The 22,244-nt window shown below is 41.2% G+C and overlaps 1 protein-coding gene across 1 annotated transcript; it reads left to right on the top strand.

Annotated features, from left to right (window-relative positions):
• The first annotated feature begins 4,150 nt into the window (after positions 1-4,150).
• actb (actin, beta) lies at positions 4,151-8,357 on the top strand. Its single transcript, NM_213719.1, is given in 6 exon segments — positions 4,151-4,176; positions 5,212-5,340; positions 6,330-6,569; positions 6,945-7,383; positions 7,485-7,666; positions 7,756-8,357. Coding segments are annotated over 5 exon segments (1,128 nt in total). The 5' UTR covers positions 4,151-4,176; positions 5,212-5,217; the 3' UTR covers positions 7,900-8,357.
• Positions 8,358-22,244: the final 13,887 nt, after the last annotated feature.

Below are 22,244 nucleotides of genomic sequence, written 5' to 3'. Positions count from 1 at the left end.
TGAACTCTTTAGATTTGGAGGACACCCTACATTAAGACCAATATTTTATCACTGCATATTATTGCAGTGCTATTCTTCATTGTGCCTTATATTGATAACATGTAAAACCAAAAAAGCAATGAATTGTGACTAGATGTCTGCTTTATTTTTGTATAGTTACCTGAATGTCTGAAACCTGTTTTGCAAACCCGACTGGCACTTCTCAACCTGCCAAGTGTTTCACTTCACTGACATCAGCTGAAGCTGGGCGGATCTATTTTTTTCCCCCTTACTTCCTACAACAAGGAGCTTTCACTGAGCACTGCCTGTAAGTGTCTTCTTAATAAATCTTTGTGGCCTGAACATACTAATCTAGTCTTACTGTGATTTATTATTTTAAAGGAACGTGCTCTTGTACAGATTAAAAGCAGACACTCTGTCTGCGCATGCCTTCTCTTGCGCTCTTGTCTGTACATGAAGGAGACACGCCAGTTTATAATCACCTCATATAAGATACCACCCTGCATGTTTAAGAGTTCAAAGGTTATCAGAGCAAATATGCTTAGAAGGGAATGCAAATGCCTCATTCCTGAACACTTCACTGTCCACAGTTGTACTTTGGCATTCAAAGATTTAATTAAAAGAAATTCTGGGAATGAATTCCAAAGAGCTCCAAGAAAATCCCATTTATCCTATAGGTAAAGCTCACTCACTGGTAGCTGATCAGATTCCCAACTACAGACCAGTTTCGCTCTTCCAGGGGCTCATCGGTGTAGTGCAGGGTTTCCTGATCAGCTTAGGTAGACCCAAGAGTGTGGATTCACAAACAAATTATTAGGGTTGAGGAGACTGCCTCATACAGATACAAATAAACAAAAGGAATTCTGGGAATGAATTCCAAAGAGCTTTAAGAAAATGCTGCCTGTCTGTGCCATACTCTGTCTGCCCTATGCTATCTGTGTGTGTCACACTCTGCCTGCCCTATGCTGCCTGTGTGCCATACTCTGCCTGACCTATGCTGCCTGTGTGTGCCATACTCTGCCTGTCCTATGCTGCCAGTGTGCCATACTCTACCTGCCCTGCTGTGGGAGGCAAACCTAGCAGGGGGTTGTTCTGGGAGTTATTATATGGCTCCTAAGGTGCGTAATTATATGCTGGAGGTTGCTGTGCTATTCACAGGGGAGGAGGAGCCATATGGATGTAAGGGTATGTCTTAATAAGACATATTATAATTCTTTTACATAAGAATGAAGCGTGATATCCCTGCAGTAAACATCAACCTTTTGTGTTTTTGCTGTGCTACAATCATTAATTAAAGAAGGAAAGGTAAAAACTAAACTTTATCAGAAAGGTCTATGTAAATACAGCCATAAGCACTCACAGAAACACTGCACTGAGTTCTCTTTCAAAAGAAACAGGATTTCTTGTCTCTTTTTTTTCCTGTGCCAACATCTGTGTAGCTCTCTCCCCTCTCCTGCTCCCCCCCTCCCTCAAGAATGCTAAGAACTCACTCCCCCCTTTAGGAATGTGTGATCTGAGCCAATCAGCAGGAAGCTTCCCCATAGTCTTACTAACTGAGCATGTACAGGGGTCTTGGTCTTAGTGCAAGAGTGAGGCATTAAAGGGATTTTCTGTACACAGCTCAGCATTTTTTTTTTTCCTATGAGGCTTCTGATCATCTGAACGGGAGAAATATGGGGAGACTTCAGGGCACTATTGAAAGAACTGAAGGTATGCCTGCAACTCTAAAAAGCTCTTGTGAGAACATTGGTGTGGTTTGAAGTGGGTGCAGTATAAAAAAGGGGAGTGGTCAAAATTGGCTTCCATTATCGACCCTTCACCACGTAGGCCAGAAATATTTTGGCCCTCGGCACCACCTCAGTACAACACTGCTTTGGATCAACTAGCAGTTAGCCAGGTTATATATAGGCATTAAGTTTGAACTTGATGGAGGTATGTGTTTTTTCAACCTAACTTACTATGTTACTATGCCCAGGGCCGGATTTCTCATTTGGGTGCCCCGAGGCCGCCCCCTTTTGCCGCCCACCTCGGCACCCAGCTTCGCGCATGCGCACCGCACGCAATCCCCGCCCCCGTCGCGCATGCGCGCCACTTAGCTCATTCGCTTTTCGGAGCTGTGGGGAGAGGGTGCGCTAAAGTTTCTGCGCGTCCTCTCCCCATTACTCCGCATGGGGGCAAATTATTTTGGTGCGGCTGGGCGGCATGCCGCCCCTAAATTTCTGCCGCCCTAGGCCCGGCCTTTGTGGCCTCGCCACAAATCCGGGCCTGACTATGCCACACAATATGTCCCCTTTAAACAGAAGCTAGGTCAGTTTCCTTTTTCTTGTTGGAAAGATAGGACAGGTAACATCCAGCAAGTATTGAATATATAAAATCTAGCTTTTCAAATAAACTCAGATCACATCAGTACTAGATCCAGATTAATGGGGAACTCCAACCAAACACAACTTAAGCTTTTTGAAAAGTAAACATCATTCAAGCAACTTATATCAATTAAAAATATGTAGCATTTTGAGTAGTGGCAAGTTGGAAACAGGGAAGTTAGGAAGCACTACAAATCGTTGCATGCAAACATTGTATACACACATATCTCTCTTTTTTTAGTAATATTGTGATATATATGGCCCGTGACGTGTCCTTAAAAATTTTAAAAATAACTCTTTTGCATGTCTGGCTAAGCAAAGACTATTTTTATACTGTTGCCAGAAGGTCAGAGCTGTAAGCAGCACTTTTTATGTTTTTATATTTATCTACTAATTTTGTTTTGTCACTTTAACTTTTTATTTCACGTTTGGAGCCAATCAGGTCTCCAGCTCTAACATCTGGCTATTAAGCTCTTTTACCCCTAGCTTTTGTGAAACCACAACTGTGAAGGGATCCTATCTAGCTGAGGTAAAGGACAGTCTATAGACCACTACAGTTGTAGGACTTTTGGCTTCAGGGTAGGGGATAAATAGGACTCCCCTAGACCTGATGAAGAGGGCCTAAGACACCTGCCCCTTCAGGCCTCCTCGCTGGGGGGGCATTCATTCTTTCCATTTTAAAGGAGGGTCTAAATTTGCTGACCCTTGCATTCTTTTGTTTTTTTTTTGCACCTGGGTGAAAAAGCATGTTCTTCAGGCTTCAAAAAACATATGAGTGAGATTGGCAGGGAAGGTCATAGTCATAGTAAACTTAGACTTTGCTGATAAACTTGGTCTTTGCTGATATGAGGGTTGGTTACTTGGGGAGCTCACATTCCAGTTACTGCATGGGGCTCCAAATGTTTTACTTTAGATTAGTTTAGATTTTTTTTCCTTACATACGTTGCATTTTATTCTCAGGGGGACGGATGATCTTCGACAGTATCAGCTTAACCAATAAATACGTTTATGAGTACCAGAGGTCATTGTAGAGCTGTAAACTGTAAAGTTAAATAACAAATGGTTGACCTGCATAGGAAATGGAAGTATGGACAAAGAGCAGTATCGCTGACTCAGAGCAGGGAAGGCGATTTAAAAGTGTTTATATAAGGAAATATGTGCTATAATGATACTTTTCTTTCCCTTACAACACAGCCATACATGAAGAAATAACTAGGCACTATCACAATATGCTGGCGCTAGAGACAAGAAGTGCAATCGAGTCACTGTATTCATGGATTGTACGCAACACAATGCAGTGCGTCACTGTAACGTTACAAAGCTTACTGTCTCGGCAGGCTGCAGAAATCCTAACGAACTGCATTTGGTCCTGACATTTCTGCAGACATAAACGTGCAGACTATCTGCTTTGCAAAGCCATGTTTTAAGAGAGTAAATCATTTCAGGCCAATAAAGAATATAAAAAGAAAGAGTTCTGCACCGCGCCCTTTATTATACAGCAATTAATGGAAAGGATAAGGCGTGGTATATCTAAGTGTAGATTTAATGAAACATATATATGTATATTGATATCTATGTATGTACGTATCTGTGTATATACGTATCCGCATCCTAGCTAGTAGGTGTAACTGCCTCACTCTACGCGCCCCCTTCGCCCGCAGTTCCTACAGCCAATCAGCTTCCCAGTTCCTGGAACGCTCCTTATATGGTGCAGCCGGCTGGGGCGCGCAGCATAAAACCGGCGCCCTAGCCCGACAACTGCTCAGTGACCCGCCCGCACAGAAACAGGACAGTGTGTGTGTCGTACTCTCAGGCAAGTAGCGCCGAGCCTGCTATTGTTGTGCTTTTCCTCTGCTATTTCCTGCTTCTATTCGCCTATTTTTCTCTATATATTATTAGAATAAGCATGATTTGGTTCTAATTGGCTATGTTTTTCATAATGTGCTTGAAATAGTTGGTAGCTTAATGTAGCGTTATTTACTTGAAGGTAAGACTTGTTAGTAGACAAGCGTGAAGCCTGGTTCTGGAATTGTGCTAAAGTTCAGTTCCTTATATGCTTAATTAGATCTTAATTGATAAAGGACACTGGAAGTTGTAGGTTGTACATACTGGAGAGCTGGGGAACCATTTTTCTGTTACAGCAGGTTTAACTTGTAAGTTGCATTTAAAAATAGGGTTTTGTTTTTTTTTTGTATCGTTTCCTCTTCTGTAAACTGAGCCCCCAATAGCAGCGCCGCTTGGGGATGTGCGATTGGGCGGTTCCCTGCCGATGTTAGTGTGAGGCTGCACACAAAGCTACATATTGTGTATAAGTGTGTGATGCAATCTGTGTCGGAACAGCCTTTTGCTGTCTAAAATATATTGGCGGTAGTTCTCTCCCGCTTCGGTTTAGACTTTCCATATGCATGTATATCCGTAACTAGAATACAAAAGCGCAAGTTACATCTTATATATTTATTTTGTCCTTGCACTGGTAAAAACGGAGTCACACCTGCAGTATGTGATTCTGTCCTGTAGTGTTGCCTTCATGAAACATTGGGAGTGGTAGTCGGTTGGTTCGATTGCCTAATACCAGCAGTGACTTGTTTCTTTGCCACACCTTCACTATCCATGGCTGGATGGGAGGGGTGCTTGTGTAAATCTTTGCTGTTGCCTTATTTGGTAATACAGAAAATAAATCGATTTCCCTTTGTCTAAATCTGTACAGAAATGGTGCAAACCCCTGCGCCCTCTTGTGACAGACCTTATGAAATGCAAGTAATGGGCAGGAAGCGTCCTTGTGGTATATACCAGCGCTCATAATTTGGGTGGATAATTATCTCAATTTTATTTATTTTTTAAATTTCAGATTACAATGGACGACGATATTGCTGCACTGGTCGTTGACAATGGTTCTGGTATGTGCAAAGCCGGCTTTGCAGGTGATGATGCACCCCGTGCTGTTTTCCCATCCATTGTTGGTCGCCCAAGACATCAGGTATGCCCTTTTCATGCCTTTTTCATTTCATGTCTAAATAAAACCTAGAAATAAAACTAGTAAAGCACCTCTAACAAATCAGTGTGTTGTCCCAAGGAGGTAAAACATTTTTTTTTTTTTTTTATGTATTTAACTGTTAAAGGTGAAACTAATCTGGGGGCAAATAAAACTGCAATTCTGCATGGGTTATAGGTATGTTGGTAACAATATATTTGCCATTGAGTGTTTTTAAACCATACACGTAAGGATAGTTTCCAAAAAGTGTTGCATAAGATGATGCAATTTTTTTTATTTTTTTTTTTTTTTTTACTCTTTCAAATAAACACTGCAGGCAGGAATAATCACATAAATAGCTGTGCCTAGGGCACCCCCCAACTCTTGTGCCCTAGGCTTGTGTCGGTTATTCCTTTAAGCTGGTTTTGGGCACTTCTCGGCAAGGCTGAAACTAGGAGTAGGCATATTTAAAATAAACTCTTTATACTGTCCACACAAACCCTGTTTATTGACTTATGCTGTGTAAGTGCTAAAGCCAGTTACATTTTCCAACCCTGCATGAAAAGAATTTCTTTTCAGAGTGTAATGTGGTTTAATTTAAATGGAAAAATATTTTAATTAAGTGCAGGTTAAGTGTGTGTATATAGATATTTAATATGATATATATATTGTACTTTGCACACTACATTTCCATATTCTTTGCAAATTGCCTACTTCTGTTTATTTGTGAAATACACAGGGGCGTGGTTAACATAGCAAATGTTCTTGCATACTCTTGTTTCCTGTAAGCACAAGATGACAGGAAGTATTACGAAATTAGAGGGCCCTGCCCAAAAGAGCTTTTACTCTAGAATTTCCTCTTAAAGTCTGCATTATGTGAGGTCCATGAAAATCCACTTTATTCATTCCATTGTCTGGCTAGTATTGAATTAAGGCATGCTTTTCATTTACTAAATTACTTAATTTAGTCCAAATTGTCTTACGCTTTATTTTAGGGTGTCATGGTTGGAATGGGACAGAAAGATAGCTACGTAGGAGACGAAGCTCAAAGCAAAAGAGGTATTCTTACACTCAAATATCCTATTGAGCATGGCATTGTCACTAACTGGGATGATATGGAGAAGATCTGGCATCATACCTTCTACAATGAACTCAGAGTGGCCCCAGAGGAACACCCAGTGCTGCTGACAGAAGCACCCTTGAATCCCAAAGCTAACCGGGAGAAAATGACGCAGGTATGTTACCTGTTTTCTGGTGTGAGGGTTTGGGTTGTGGGTTTTGTTTTGTGTTTTTTGTTTTTTAATTATATAATTGCTATTCCTTACAGGGCTGTCCTGGCCTCAAAGTTTACTGGAATCTCAAAGGTTTTTTTTCAGTATTTGCCTGTTTTACATCAAGGGTAGAATACTAACAATGTTAGCGTTGTGTGAAAAGTGCTGAATGATGGCTTGTTTTTCAAAGTTCACTTTGCTTGTGTTTTTCCTCACATTGGCCCTGCCTAAATTTGTGTTGTGTGCAGCAAAATCAAATGCTGTTCTGAAACTACACATGCATGAGTTTTGGATGCCTTTATGCAGGTAATGTGCTAATTGCCTTTTCAACCATTACAGATCATGTTTGAGACCTTTAACACTCCAGCTATGTATGTTGCCATCCAAGCTGTGTTGTCCCTGTATGCATCTGGTCGTACCACTGGTATTGTCATGGACTCAGGTGATGGTGTAACACACACTGTGCCAATATATGAAGGTTATGCTCTACCCCATGCCATTCTGCGTCTGGACTTGGCTGGACGTGACCTGACAGACTACCTCATGAAAATCCTCACTGAGAGGGGGTACAGCTTCACCACCACAGCTGAAAGAGAAATTGTTCGTGATATCAAGGAGAAATTGTGCTATGTTGCTCTGGACTTTGAGCAGGAGATGGCCACAGCTGCTTCTTCTTCATCATTGGAAAAGAGTTATGAGCTGCCTGATGGACAAGTTATCACCATTGGTAATGAGCGGTTTAGATGTCCAGAAGCACTCTTCCAGCCTTCTTTCCTTGGTGAGTGAATTTGTAGCACTGTCTTAATGAGTGGGTTGGCTTATTTTTATAGATATTTTATATATTTTTAACGCCCTAATGTTTCTTTACACCTTTTTAAGGTATGGAATCCTGTGGCATTCATGAAACCACTTACAACTCAATTATGAAGTGTGATGTAGATATCCGTAAGGACCTCTATGCCAATACTGTTCTCTCTGGTGGAACCACAATGTACCCTGGAATTGCTGATAGAATGCAGAAAGAAATAACTGCACTAGCTCCCAGCACCATGAAAATCAAGGTTTGTACAAAATAATAATGTATGAAAACGGGTGACTGTATGCAAAGTTGTGAGTCAACAGTTTTTCCTAATCTGAAATCTCATTGCAGATAATTGCTCCCCCTGAGCGTAAATACTCTGTCTGGATTGGCGGTTCCATCTTGGCTTCCCTGTCCACCTTCCAGCAGATGTGGATCAGCAAGCAGGAGTATGATGAGTCTGGGCCCTCAATAGTGCATCGTAAATGCTTCTAAAAGGACGGACCCTTTCAACGTGAACAAATGTACCTGTGCAGGAAGATAACATTGGCATGGCTTTTCTTTCATTGGCGCTTGGCTCAGATTTGATAACTGGAATGAACAAATAGCACTGTATGGTCATCAATGCAGAGGACATTATGATTTTATTCAGTCAATAGTATTGTATTGAGGAAGCTACCCTTTCAATGTTGCCCAGCTTGGTGGGAAGCTCATACAGAAATCATGGTGATACTATTGTGTTTTTTGATTTTTTTTTTTTTTTGTTTTTTTTTCTTGTGCAGCTATGTACCCAAACATGTCTCTGTATCTTCTGCCTTGAACACTTGTAACTTGTTTAACCCAAAAAAGGGCATCATTCTCTAACACCTGGAAGGTTTACATTATCATTGATCACATAAGATGTGACGGGTCACCTGTAACCTAACTGAAAAAAATAAAACCAAGTTGTTTCACATCCGTTTCTCACTACAAGGTGTAAACAAAACTTTTTTTGTCTTGTAATAGTACAGCTTTATATCTGCTGTAGAATTGGGTACAATAAACGCCAACATGGGAGAGCTTTCTAGTTAACTTAAAAATGTGCACATTACTTCAAAATTTAATCCAAAGATTTAACTACACAACTTTATTACATATGGAACTGTTTTTTGGGATCAAAATTATATCCAAGTAAAATGTACTGTATTATAGCTTTATGATATCCTTACTTGCACAAGTCTCCTTGTAGGGAAGGAAACTAAACTTAAACAGTTGGTTGAGGTATATTCTTAAAGGGGACATATTGGATAAATGGGAAAACCCTAATTTTGTAAGCAATTATGAATATACGGTGCTGGTTTCACTATGGGCTAAACATTAATCCTATCTGTAACAATGGCCCCTTTATTAGAGCTCCCTATAGATCCTATAACTTCTGTCAGAGTTTGAAATGGAGAGTGGGCGTGTCCTAACAGTCCCTGCCAGAAGCACAGTAGGAGGGGGAGAGCCAATCACAGCCCTGCACTCACACAAGCAAAGACGGGCTTCAGTTCCCTATCAGGTCAGCCTAGCTGCTGATTGGTTCCTATCTTATAGTGCAGTGTATGGAGGGCTGCTGGCTCCCCAGCTCATCCAGAGAATTCGGCCAACAGGAAGTGGAACTGATGGGCGGGACTAGTGGGGTTTGGGGGAATTTCTCAGTCTGAATTACAACTTTTTTTTTTTTTTTTTTTTAAAGCACATTCCTTCTTTATCTAGAAGAGTATAATGCTCTGGTACATTCTTAATTTTTTTTTTTTTTTTTTTAGTAGCCTATCAAAAAAAAAATTTTTTTTCTTAATGGCCTGTGTGCTCCCTCAGATCACCTGACCAGAAGTAATGCGGTTCTAACTGTTAAACAGGTAAAGTGTGGGAGTAATTAACTTCACACATTAATATTGGCCCATTTGACCTTAATGATTGCCCAGTGAATTGTATGATCCTTGGGGGGGGGGGGGGGGGCCAAACATTAGTACTTCCCAAAACAGGAAGTTGACAGTTTGGCTGAATCATGCCAGCCAATGGTGTCTGATATGCATGTAATAAAGCAGTAGAGGGAAGGTGTGCGCAGAACCTATTTATTGTGAACTTTTATTTGGCTGCCTGCCAAGTCCTACTCTGGAAAATCTGAGTTTAGAATGTCTACTGTAGCGGTGCTGATCCCTTTAACTCAAGTTCAGCATAACCAAAGCCAGTGTTCAAATATCTTGTGCCCTATGGAATTCCTGCTCAGTCTGCAACAAACGACTCCATTCCTGACATTTTCATCACTACTCACAATAATGAAACACTGGGTTTCTTCTACAGACGCTGCTGAACCTGTTGGCCTGCCCTATGAGGGAGGGAGGGGGAGGGGGGGGGGGGTCTACACCTTACATTTCCAGACCTGCTGTGATTCTTTTACCTCTAACTGCTGTACATTTAAAGATCTTCCACCTGCTCCTCCAGTCATTTTCCTCATTTGAAGTTCACTATTAGGCTTTTTTCTCACAACTTTGCTGCTTGTCTGATCCAATCCATCACACTAGTTAAATAACATACCTGTTAAAATCCTAGTCCCCCTTGCTGGCTCTAAACTCCTTTTACAAACATCCTCATATCTGAGCATATTGTTGTGCTTAGATTCCCCCTCTCCAGTGGTAACCCTCTAATCTTATATTTACCAAATTCTGTTTAGGGCTCCCCAAACATGCACATACCATGTCCTGCAAACACTAGACGTCACATTTCTTCTTCCTTTGACTCTTTCCTCTAATATCTCAACTAGGGATGCACTGAATCCTGGATTTGGTTTGGGATTCTGGCTAAATCTAGCCTTTTTTTTGAAGGATTCGATGTTGGCAGAACTGAATCCTTATTAGCATAAATTAGCATTCGGAAGGGTTAAATGGTAGGGGGGAAATGTCGCTGCATGCTGCAATTTTTAAGCCTTCCCAATCCTAATTAGCATATGCTGATTAGGATACAGTTCAGGATTTGGCAGAATCCGTCAGAGTGGCTTTGGGGGTTTGGGCAAACCCAAAAAAAGTGGGTTCGGTGCATCCCTAATCTCAACCATCTCCTGTTGTAATCTGGCTAACTCTATAACTATAGCTCATTCACCACTTGGTGATCTTGCTCCTGCCAAGACAAAACACATTAGACCCAAACAGCTTTACACTTGGCATGCCAGTGCAACTCCCGTTCAGAATCCGACTTCTGCATCTGAAAATCTGCTCTACTATAACATATTGTACAGCGCTGCAGAATATGTTGGCGCTTTATAAATAAATGTTAATGTAATAATGTAATACGAGCCGCTGCACACTAATAAACCCCCTTTCTAAAAAGTGGGTGATATCAGGCTAATTCAGTCGTAAACTGCGGGTATAGGTTCCATCGGTTCCCAATCCAACTGAATAATCAAACCTGCCGATCAAGGTCTGGCCAATTGCAGGTCAGATGTCAGTTGAGCAGGCCCATCGTTCGTGCCCATGCACAGGCAGATAAGATGCCAAATCGGTCTAAAGGACCAATATTGGCAGCTAGAATTGGCCCGTGTATGGCCATCTTAACTTTCTGCTCCCACTCCCCACCCCCTCTGGGTGCCTCAGTCACTGCTCGAGATAGCACCAAGCAGTCGCGGGCGACTAGTCTCTCCGTGTGCCAGAGCCCTAAAACTTTTTACTGCCAGCTGATTTGCTGATAGCAGAACTTTAATTGCCAGACAATTTTTGAACATTTTGCACTTTCACTTTAGGGGCCTTCACTTGGGGGGGGACTTTGTTTACCCAGGAAAGTAATATTATTTTTTTCAGGAAAACCTAAGCTTTCAAAATATGCTAGAATTTTTGTGTAATTCAAATGCCGTAACAAGATATAGGCTTCAAAATGTCTAAAAAATGAAAGAAAAAAAAATATTTTTCATTATATACCAAACACAGTCCCATGTCTCCTGAACATGCCAATACCAAATATATATATAGTTTTATGGAGATTTCTCACTTGAATAGGTCAAAAACTCCCAGCAGTACACTACCAAATTTCCAAAGCACTGCTTCAGAAAGCTGCATACTTTAGATTTCAAGGCCAAAAATTTAAATAATAGAAGGTTTATCCCAGAAAATGATAATGTAGAGCACAGATTCTGGGGAATACAGAATAGGTAAAACTGACTGTCTATTCCAAACTATCAAGTTGCAATGCTTTCCTAAAGGTATGAATCTGTGACATTTTTTAAAAATCCCTTCAAAGCTTCCAGTCTATAGCATCATATTTCCTACAGGCAGTGGCGGATTAATGGGTTGTGGGGGCCCCTAGGCTACACTTTCCATAGGCCCCCCTTCTGCTTCTTCTCCCTGCAAGGACATATGTGCCACTTCTCTTCTGCTTTCAGCCAGGAGGTATCCTATGCGACTGCATTGAAAATCAGACATAGGGACATAGCTTACTACCGCACACTTAGTAGCAACAAGATCTTGACCACAACCACCTTTTAACCACACCCCTAAATACCACGAACATCAAAAACCATAACCCCCCCCCCGACATGCCAGTAAGATCACTGCAGAAATGTCCAATGAGCACTCCATTAAACCCAGTGACTGCTAGCATTCTAGGTATATTGTATATATTATTATTAACACATATTTATAAAATGCCAACATATTCTGCAGCTTTATACAATTAATTGATGTATACGCTGGACATATAGATTTACATACAAAAACAGGAAATAACCAATACAAGACTCTACAGCAAGACTGATTTAAATGGACTATATAAGGTCCAATCCTCTGCAGTAATTTCCTATGCATGCACCTACTCACACACAGGTACTGCCATCTACACTGCCATCTCTTTTTTATTTGGTACTGCCATCTACACTGCCATCTGTTTTTTATTTGTCCCCCAAACTAAGTTCCTGTGCATTACCTACCTCTTATCTCTATTTATTTGATTTTCTAGTGTTATAAATCGACCAACAATACCACCATTTCTCTCTTAAATATAATCTGTATCCTCACTTCCTGTTGGAAGGTCCATATCTGCTGTTCCAACCCTCCTTGCTTGGACTCTTCTCAGCTGTTTGATGAGGCATTGCCCGCAGTAATTAATGTAAAACCTGAAAGATGGGCATGCGTTCCACAGGGGGCAATGTTCCCCTAAAAGCAGGGGAATGCAGACAGTTAAAGGATGATCCGGGACAGCGGGCTATGCAGTAAAAAGTGGGACAGCTGAAAGGTATGTGACTGGCATGGGGCAGCAGAATGGCCCCTGATTAAACTGGACCCCTAGGCATTAATCCGCCCCGTGCATAAAGTAACCAGATAAAACATCCTAAATATGAACAGTTTGATTCCCAATATGGATAGGTTTACCTAAGTATGTGGAATGTAGGGGCCTTAAAATGAAAATACCCCCATATAATCTATAATTTCTGTCATACCTGCTCCTGCAAAATCAACACATTTACATCATTTTATGTGGGATAAAGCTAAAGCAAATGCTGAATTCAAAATGGGTATACAAACATGTCTTTCTACTCCAAAGCATTTCTAAAGTTGTCAATATTGATGAAATTTCTAAAAATCACCTCAAAGCTTTCATCTTATGTCTCACATATCAGGTACCAAGGTACCTAAATTTGAGCGCCAGGGTCCTACTATACAGTTTGATACCCAGTATGTATAGGTTTACCTAATGTGGCACGTAAGGGCGCCAATGTGAACATACCCCCATATGTACTGTCATTTCTGTCATTTCAGCTCCTGCTAAATTAACTTATTTACATCATTTTATGTGGGATAAAGCTACAAAAAAAGTATGCTCGCCCTGAAAGCTGTATATTTTTGGAAAGTACACCGTCTCCTGAATGTAAAATGGGTACCCATGTCTTTTTACTCCAAAGTACCAAGCTCCAAAGCTTCCCTAAATTTGCCGATTACAATGAAATTTCTAAAAATCACCTCAAAACTTCCACTATGCAGCATCTTATTTTCTACAAGTTATTAGGTAATTATATAAAACAACCCTAATTAAGAACCCTAGAGGTCTACTGAACAGTTTGGTGCCCACTGTTTATCAGAGCACATGGCACTTAGAGACCCCATAATATACCCTGTGCACACTAATATCATTGGTTACCTTTACCTAATCCATAAACAAACAGTAGTTTTATGAGGGGTAAAATCTGCAGAAATGTAGGGTGGCCCCTGAAAACCATATATTTTTGGAAAGTACACATTCAGACAAATCGAAAATGGCTGAAATTTCTTTCTACCCCAAACTACCAAATGGCAAAGCTTTCCTAAAGTTAACAGTTTTGACAACATTTCTAATCACCTAAATACAGTATGTTGCAATTTGCCTAATTTATCTTGCACAGTTTTTTACATACAAAGGCAAATCACTCCAAATATGAACACCAGAGGCCTACTGAACAGGTTGATGCCCAATATGCATAGACATACCAAAATAAATAATATGTACGGACCCCAAATGAAATCAATTTCTGCAAAAAGAACCCATGACTGCGTATTATGTGTCGTAAGACCACCTACCTGTACAGAAACACCCATAAAACCATATATTTTTGGAAAGTACATATTCTGACAAGTCCAACATGGGCAAAGCAGCTTTACTCAACCAAAGTACCAATCTGCAAAGCTTTCCTAAAGTTAGTGGTTTTTATGACTTTTTTGAAAATCAGCTAAAATAATTGTAACTTGCAGCATTTAACGTATCAAAATTTCTTATGTACAATGACACATCATCCTAAATATGAATGCCAGAGGTCTACTGAACAGTTTGATGCCCAATATGCAAAGATTTATTAAAGTATGTGGTATGTAAAGATTCCAAATGAAAATGAGTGCAAATGGATTTTCTTGGGTGACAACTCTCCTTCAGCAATCAAGACCCCTTGTTCGTGTATTATGTGTCGTAAGACCCCTTAAATGTACAGAGACCCCCAGTTTGAGGCCCAATATGCAAAAGATTTACCAAAGTATGTGATGTACAGAGGCACCCAAATGAAAATAGTGTATATGAATTTTCACATCTGACACTCTGGACAGTGCAATATAAGCACCCAATATGTGCATTATGTGGCATAAGACCCCTAACAGTACCTAGAAAACCATATATTTTCCAAAAGTACACCTTCTAATGAACAAAAATGGGTTAATACATCTTTCTACTGCAAACTACCAAACTACAAAGCTATGCTAAACTTAGCGGTTTTTAAGAAATTTCTGAAAAAAAAAAAAAACATAAAGCATTCTAAATATGAACGTCAGGGGTCTACTGAACAGTTTGATGCCTAGCAGGCATAGATTTACCAAACTCTGTCGTGTACAGAGGCACCCAAATTGATATATAGCAGACAAAATCTTCATGTGCAAGGACAAGTAACAAAGAACAATGCGAAATGCAATAAAATCACTAAAATCCCCTTTTTTTTGTACGCCTAGTAAAATCTGCAGTCTAATCACAGTTTGAGTATTTTGGCTTGGGCAAATTAGTTTTACAGAGAAAATCAAGCAAATAATGCCAATATAGCTACTGACGCATGGGTCACTCGGGCGGGAATTCAAAAGAGACTTGAACATGTAAAGGTAAACAAAGGTCCAGGACCAGATGGTATTCATCCCAGGGTATTAAACGAGTTTAGCGCTGTGATTGCCAAGCCTCTTCACTTAATTTTTCAGGATTCGTTGAGGTCTGGCATGGTGCTGAGAATAAATAGCAAAGATTTTCAGTGGAATAAAAACAACAACATTTATTGGCTCAAATTAACAAAAACATAACTTATATGAAAAGCATACTATACTAAACAATGACCAGGTGCATCCTAATCTCCTAACGCGTTTCGCACCATGTGGCGCTTCATCAGAGGAGGTGGTGCCGAGAGACTGGCGAATTGCTAATGTGGTGCCGTTATTTAAAAAGGGATCCCGTCCTCTCCTGCCTACCCCTAGTCCTCTTCCTCTGTCATTGCCCCCGCCGCTTGTCATTAGCGGTGGAGGCAATGACCGTTCGGATCGCGCCCCCCCTCACACCTCTCCCTCCCTCGCTTGTGCTTTGGCGCGCATGCGCCGTTCCCGGGAGGGGAGTGGCCGACCGGGTTGCCTAGGGCACCCGGTCAGCTTGGCCCACCCCTGACTTGAATACATTGCAGCTCACAATACTATAAGTTTGTACCAGCATGGTTTTATGCGTAACAGATCTTTCCAGACTAATTTAGTCGCCTTTTATGTGGAGGTGAGCAGGAAGGTTAATGATAAAATTGAGGAATATTGGCCTAGGACATAATAGACCAGTGTTTGGACCAGTGTTGGACCAGTGTTTTTAGTGGAGTACCGCAGGGGTCAATCCTTGGTCCTTATTGCTTTTTAACTTTAACTGGAGGTGGGCATAGAAAGTACTGTTTCTATTTTTGCTGACGACAAGCCATTTAGTAGCTTTATCTACTAAATGGTGGTTTAGTGTGGGTATCCATGAATGAGAAGGATCTGGGTTTTTTTTGTAGATAATAAGTTGTCTAATAATGTCATTCGGTGGCGACTAAAGCAAATAAAGTGCTGTCTTGTATAAAAAAAGGGCATTGACTCAAGGGATGACAACATAATTTTACCACTTTATAGGTCCCTGGTAAGGCCTCGCCTTGAGTATGCAGTGCAGTTTTGGACTCCAGTCCTTAAGAAGGATATTAATGAGCTGGAGAGAGTACAGAGACGTGCAACTAAACTGGTAAAGGGGATGGAAGATTTAAGCTATGAGGTTAGACTGTCGAGGTTGGGGTTGTTTTCTCTGAAAAAGAGGTGCTTGCGAGGGGACATGATTACTCTGTGCAAGTACATTAGAGGGGATTATAGGCAGATAGGTGGTGTTCTTTTTTCCCATAAAAACCATCAACGCACCAGAGGTCACCCCTTTAGAGGAACGGAGCTTCCATTTGAAGCAGCGTAGGTGCTTTTTCACGGTGAGGGCAGTGAGGTTGTGGAATGCCCTTCCTAGTGCTGTTGTGATGGCAGATTCTCTTAATGCCTTTAAGAGGGGCCTGGATGAGTTCTTGAACAAGCATAAAAACTAAGGCTATTGTGATACTAATATCTACAGTTAGTATTAATGTTTGTATTTATAGTTACAGTGACTTGCAAAAGTATTCGGCCCCCTTGAACTTTTCCACATTTTTTCACATTACAGCCACAAACATGAATCAATTTTATTGGAATTCCACGTGAAAGACCAATACAAAGTGGTGTACACGTGAGAAGTGGAACGAAAATCATACATGATTCCAAACATTTTTTACAAATAAATAACTGTAAAGTGCGGTGTGCGTAATTATTCAGCCCCCTGAGTCAATACTTTGTAGAACCACCTTTTGCTGCAATTACAGCTGCCAGTCTTTTAGGGTATGTCTCTACCAGCTTTGCACATCTAGAGACTGAAATCCTTGCCCATTCTTCTTTGCAAAACAGCTCCAGCTCAGTCAGATTAGATGGACAGCGTTTGTGAACAGCAGTTTTCAGATCTTGCCACAGATTCTCGATTGGATTTAGATCTGGACTTTGACACATGGATATGTTTTGTTTTAAACCCTTCCATTGTTGCCCTGGCTTTATGTTTAGGGTCGTTGTCCTGCTGGAAGGTGAACCTCCGCCCCAGTCTCAAGTCTTTTGCAGACTCCAAGAGGTTTTCTTCCAAGATTGCCCTGTATTTGGCTCCATCCATTTTCCCATCAACTCTGACCAGCTTCCCTGTCCCTGCTGAAGATAAGCACCCCCAGAGCATGATGCTGCCACCACCATATTTGACAGTGGGGATGGTGTGTTCAGAGTGATGTGCAGTGTTAGTTTTCCACCACACATAGCGTTTTGCATTTTGGCCAAAAAGTTCCATTTTGGTCTCATCTGACCAGAGCACCTTCTTCCACATGTTTGCTGTGTCCCCCACATGGCTTGTGGCAAACTGCAAACAGGACTTCTTAAGGTTTTCTTTTAACAATGGCTTTCTTCTTGCCACTCTTCCATAAAGGCCAACTTTGTGCAGTGCACGACTAATAGTTGTCCTATGGACAGATTCCCCCACCTGAGCTGTAGATCTCTGCAGCTCCCCCAGAGTCACCATGGGCCTCTTGGCTGCATTTCTGATCAGCGCTCTCCTTGTTCGGCCTGTGAGTTTAGGTGGACGGCCTTGTCTTGGTAGGTTTACAGTTGTGCCATACTCCTTCCATTTATGAATGATCGCTTGAACAGTGCTCCGTGGGATGTTCAAGGCTTTGGAAATCTTTTTGTAGCCTAAGCCTGCTTTAAATTTCTCAATAACTTTATCCCTGACCTGTCTGGTGTGTTCTTTGGACTTCATGGTGTTGTTGCTCCCAATATTCTCTTTGACAACCTCTGAGGCCGTCACAGAGCAACTGTATTTGTATTGACATTAGATTACACACAGGTGCACTCTATTTAGTCATTAGCACTCATCAGGCAATGTCTATGGGCAACTGACTGCACTCAGACCAAAGGGGGCTGAATAATTACGCACACCCCACTTTGCAGTTATTTATTTGTAAAAAATGTTTGGAATCATGTATGATTTTCGTTCCACTTCTCACGTGTACACCACTTTGTATTGGTCTTTCACGTGGGATTCCAATAAAATTGATTCATGTGGCTGTAATGTGACAAAATGTGGAAAAGTTCAAGGGGGCCAAATACTTTTGCAAGCCACTGTATGTATGTGTTGGTATAGATTGGTAAGTATAGGTTGTGTGTGCTGTGTTTACTTGAAAGGGTTGAACTTGATGGATTTTTTTCAACCCTATGTAACTATGTAACTATGCAGAACTGAATATGCAATAAAATAGGTAAAAATACACCAGAATCACCAAAAATGTAATATAAGCACCGAAATAACATACAAAAGTATTGCACAATATGGTTAGTGAGTACCCTATCTGCAATGGCAATAAAGCATTTTTTTCAGGCAAGAAAAACGGATGTGATTATAAAAAAAAAAATTGTTCTTTATTACCTGTTTGTGCCCGTGTAAATTTTGTGTGCTATATTTTTATTTGGGAACCCCTACATGCCACATAGTTTGGTAAATCTATGCATATTGGGCATCAAACTATTCAGTAGTCCCCTGGCATTCATTTTTAGGATGTTTTATGTTGGTAAATTACAAACTGTGGGGCATATAATGGGGATAAATGGGTGAGATGTTAGCTGCTATTCCATATATCCCAGACTATAAAATAGTAATAATTAAGTGCTTGTTTAGACTTTTGATAACAAGTCAAAAGGGTTGAGGAGACTGCCTCATACGTATGCAAATAGACCAAAGGCATTCTGGGAACAAATTCCTTAAGGCTCTTAAAAAAATCCAATTTACACGGGTTTATCCTATAGGCTAAAGCTCAACCACTGGGTTATTGAAGCAAGGGTCAGGATAATAGCTGATCAGATTCCCAACTACAGACTGGTTTCGCCCCTTATTGGGGCTCATCAGTGTAGTGCAGAGTTTTCTGATAAGCTTAGGTAGAGACAGGAGTGGGGATTCAAGAACAAGTCAAAAGGGCTCTACCTAAGCTGATCAGAAAACCCTGCAGTACATTGATGAGCCCCAAGATGGGGGTCTACATTACTAGAACTGGGTCTGTTAAAAGGGAAGCCTTGATTAGCTGGCTCCTCAGTTGTGTCATCAACAAAATGACTCCCCTTGCTTTATTTTTTTTACTATTTCATTTTTTTTTTTTGTTCAGGTAGTTTTTATTGAGATCAAATCATACAGGCTAGTACATACATAATACCGTTAGCAGTGCACAAGAAGATATTACATACTTTTTGAGCATAATGGAGAGATACTTGTTACATCATACACCTTACAGCATACCCTTAGTGGTAGAGAAAATTATCAGTCAACCTGAGGGTTGGAGTATCTCAGGGTATACAGTATGTGGGAGTGAGTAGCAGGGGACCCAAGGGATTAGCAATGGATTTGCATATAGATATGAAGGGGGTACTAAGTAGCATGGGCTACCCAACTACCCCAAATATTAGTAAAGGTGCAGATTTTCCCCTTTCTTTTCAATAAGTACCTTTCTTGTAGGCATGCCCCGTTTATGGCCTTGAGCCATAGGTCATAAGTAGGTGCTAATTGCACTTTCCAGTTGAGAGTAATAAGTCTTCGAGCTTGGAAAAGTGCCTTGGCTAGAAACACCTTTTTGTCAACATTTAGCTCTAGACCAGAGGTAATACCTAATAGACATAATTTGGTAGCAGGGATAATGTTGGTATGTGTTACTGCTCGGAATTTGTCCAGGATTTTGGCCCAGTAGTTTTTCAGCAGGGGGCACGTCCAAAGGACATGAAGTAAGGTGCCGGTTTCTGTCTGACATCTGAGGCATTGGAGGGATGTTTCTGGATATATTTTATGCAGTTTCTCCGGGGTATAGTAAGCTCAGTGGATAAGGTATATTTGGAGTATCTCATGCCTGCAATTGATGGACACAATTTTAGGAGAAACTAACACCTACTTCCACTGCTCATAGTAGTGGGTCTTCGGATGTGGTAAGGAGAGACCAACAGAATAGCCGTCTGAGAGTTATTTGTACCATATGGTAAATTAGCCATTGAGAGGATGGTAGGGAGTTTTAAAGATGAAAAGGGAATCTACTCGCCCTCCTCCCACATTTCTTGAATGGAAGTGATACCTGCCTCCAACCATTGCTTTGGGGAGGGGGGAGGGGTGTTTCTGCCAGTTTCCCAAGGATTTTGTTATGCCACAAGGGGGTAGATGGATCAATGGTGCCAATTCTAAGGATTTTAAAGGCTTCGTCATAGGCTTTTTGTACTGCTGCTAATATAGGGTTAGGAGGAGATATTGGCGGCTGGACCAGTACTTCTTGCCATGAGGATACATAGGAGGGTAGCAGGTCATTCCAGGTGTTATATAGTGCTGAGCAGGGACCGTCTGTGGTGAGGGGGCACATATGCGACAATTGCATTGGCAGATACAATATTTTGAAGTCCGGAAGGGCCATCCCTCCTCTAGTTTTTGGCCTCTTTAAATGTAGTAAGCTTAGCCGGGAGCGGCCATGCCCCTAGATAAATGTTCTCATACTAGTATCCAGTTTTTTAAAGAACGTTTTTGGGGGAGCCAATGGCGTATGCCACAGAGCCTACATAATCTTAGGTTGGATAAACATTTTGATGAGTTGTATGCAACCTGCTGGCCCTACTGGTAGATTACTCCAGGCTGCAAATTTATCACTCATCCAGTTTAGCATTGGGCTCAGGTTTAAGTCATAGTATGTAGATATAGGGAGTGATATTTCTACCCCTAAATACGTAAATTGGTTTGCTATGGGAAGTGGGCTAATAGTGGGGCTAGATCCATTCTGTTGTGGGTCAACTAGGAAGAGCAGGGATTTGGTTTGGCTAACCTTTAGCCTTGAGATGGAGCCAAATACTTTGGTAAGTGTTATTAATTCGGTTAAGGATTGGATTGCCCCGTCCCCAAGGTATATAAGAGTGTCATCTGCGTATAACTGCAGCTTGTCAGTACAGTGTTGGGATATCCAGCCTTGTATATTGTCGAACAGCTGCAGCAAATGGCTCAATTGCTATTGCAAACAAAAGAGGGGACAGGGGGCACCCCTGTCGAGTGCTTCTAGTTAGCATAAATGGGGATGCCTTATCTGACCCAACTCTAAGGGAGGCAGTGGGAGATTTGTAGAGTAGCCTAACCAAGGCAGCAAATTTTCTGCCAAACCCAAGTTTGTGTAGTACCTTCCACTCGACTGTATCAAAGGCCTTGGCTATATCGAGAGCCCCAATGGCTCTTTCCCCTGAGTTTGTATGTGTGAACATTAGGTTTAGCAGCAATCTCCTGATGTTCATTGCTGCTTAAAGCCCAGTTGGTCGTCAGTGAGAACTGAGCCGGTTGGCCAGTAATTTGGCCACGATTTTTACATCAGCTGTAAGCAAAGATATTGGCCTGTATGATTCTGGTAGGGTAGGGTCTTTGCCGTTTTAGGAAGTAAGACTATGGCGGCTTAATACATAGATGGGGGTAACTGACCCTCCTTTAGTGCCTCATTATAGGTCTTTAAAAGTAATGGTGCCAGGGTCTTGCCATGTTTTTGTATAATTCCACCGGGAGGCCATCAGCACCTGCTGCTTTACCATTTGGGAAGAACTCAATGGCCTCTTGCACTTCTACAAGGGATATGTCTGCTTCCAGAAATGCTTTGTATTCTAAACTGAGTTGCAGTAATGTGAGGGGATCAAGAAAGGTATCTATCCTATTTATATTTGATGCATCTAGAGTGGATGTATAGAGTTTTGAATAGAATTTAGTCAGCTCTTGCTGAATTGTGGGAGCATCTGTCGTGAGAGAACCCTGCTCTGTTTTTAATAGCGTGATGGCATTGGGGAAGGACTGCATAAATACCAAATAAGCCAACAGCTTTCCTGCCCTTTCGTCATACTCCATAACATAAAGTTTCATAAAAGTATATTGGGCTACTGTTTTACCCTTCATATAGTCTGCATATTTTTCCTGCGCTATTTTTTGCTGTGTAAATTTTTATATTTGTGGATTTGCTGCTACCTCTGCCTCTAGTTCTAGGACTTCAAACTCTAGTTGGTGCTGTACGTTCGTCGATTGCTTTTTAAGGCCCTGATGTACGCCTTTAAGGCGTCCCATAAAGTCAGTGTATCCACAGTGTGTTTATTTACTAAGATGAACTCTTGAATGGCAGCCTTTATAGATTGGTAGTTATCTAGTATTTCCAACCATGCGGGCAACCATCTTGGCTTTTTACATTGTTC

This window comes from Xenopus tropicalis, chromosome 9 (assembly GCF_000004195.4).
Source record: "Xenopus tropicalis strain Nigerian chromosome 9, UCB_Xtro_10.0, whole genome shotgun sequence".
Lineage (NCBI taxonomy): Eukaryota > Metazoa > Chordata > Amphibia > Anura > Pipidae > Xenopus > Xenopus tropicalis.
Note: the sequence above shows the minus strand (reverse complement) of the source record. Positions and strands in the feature narration are given on the sequence as shown.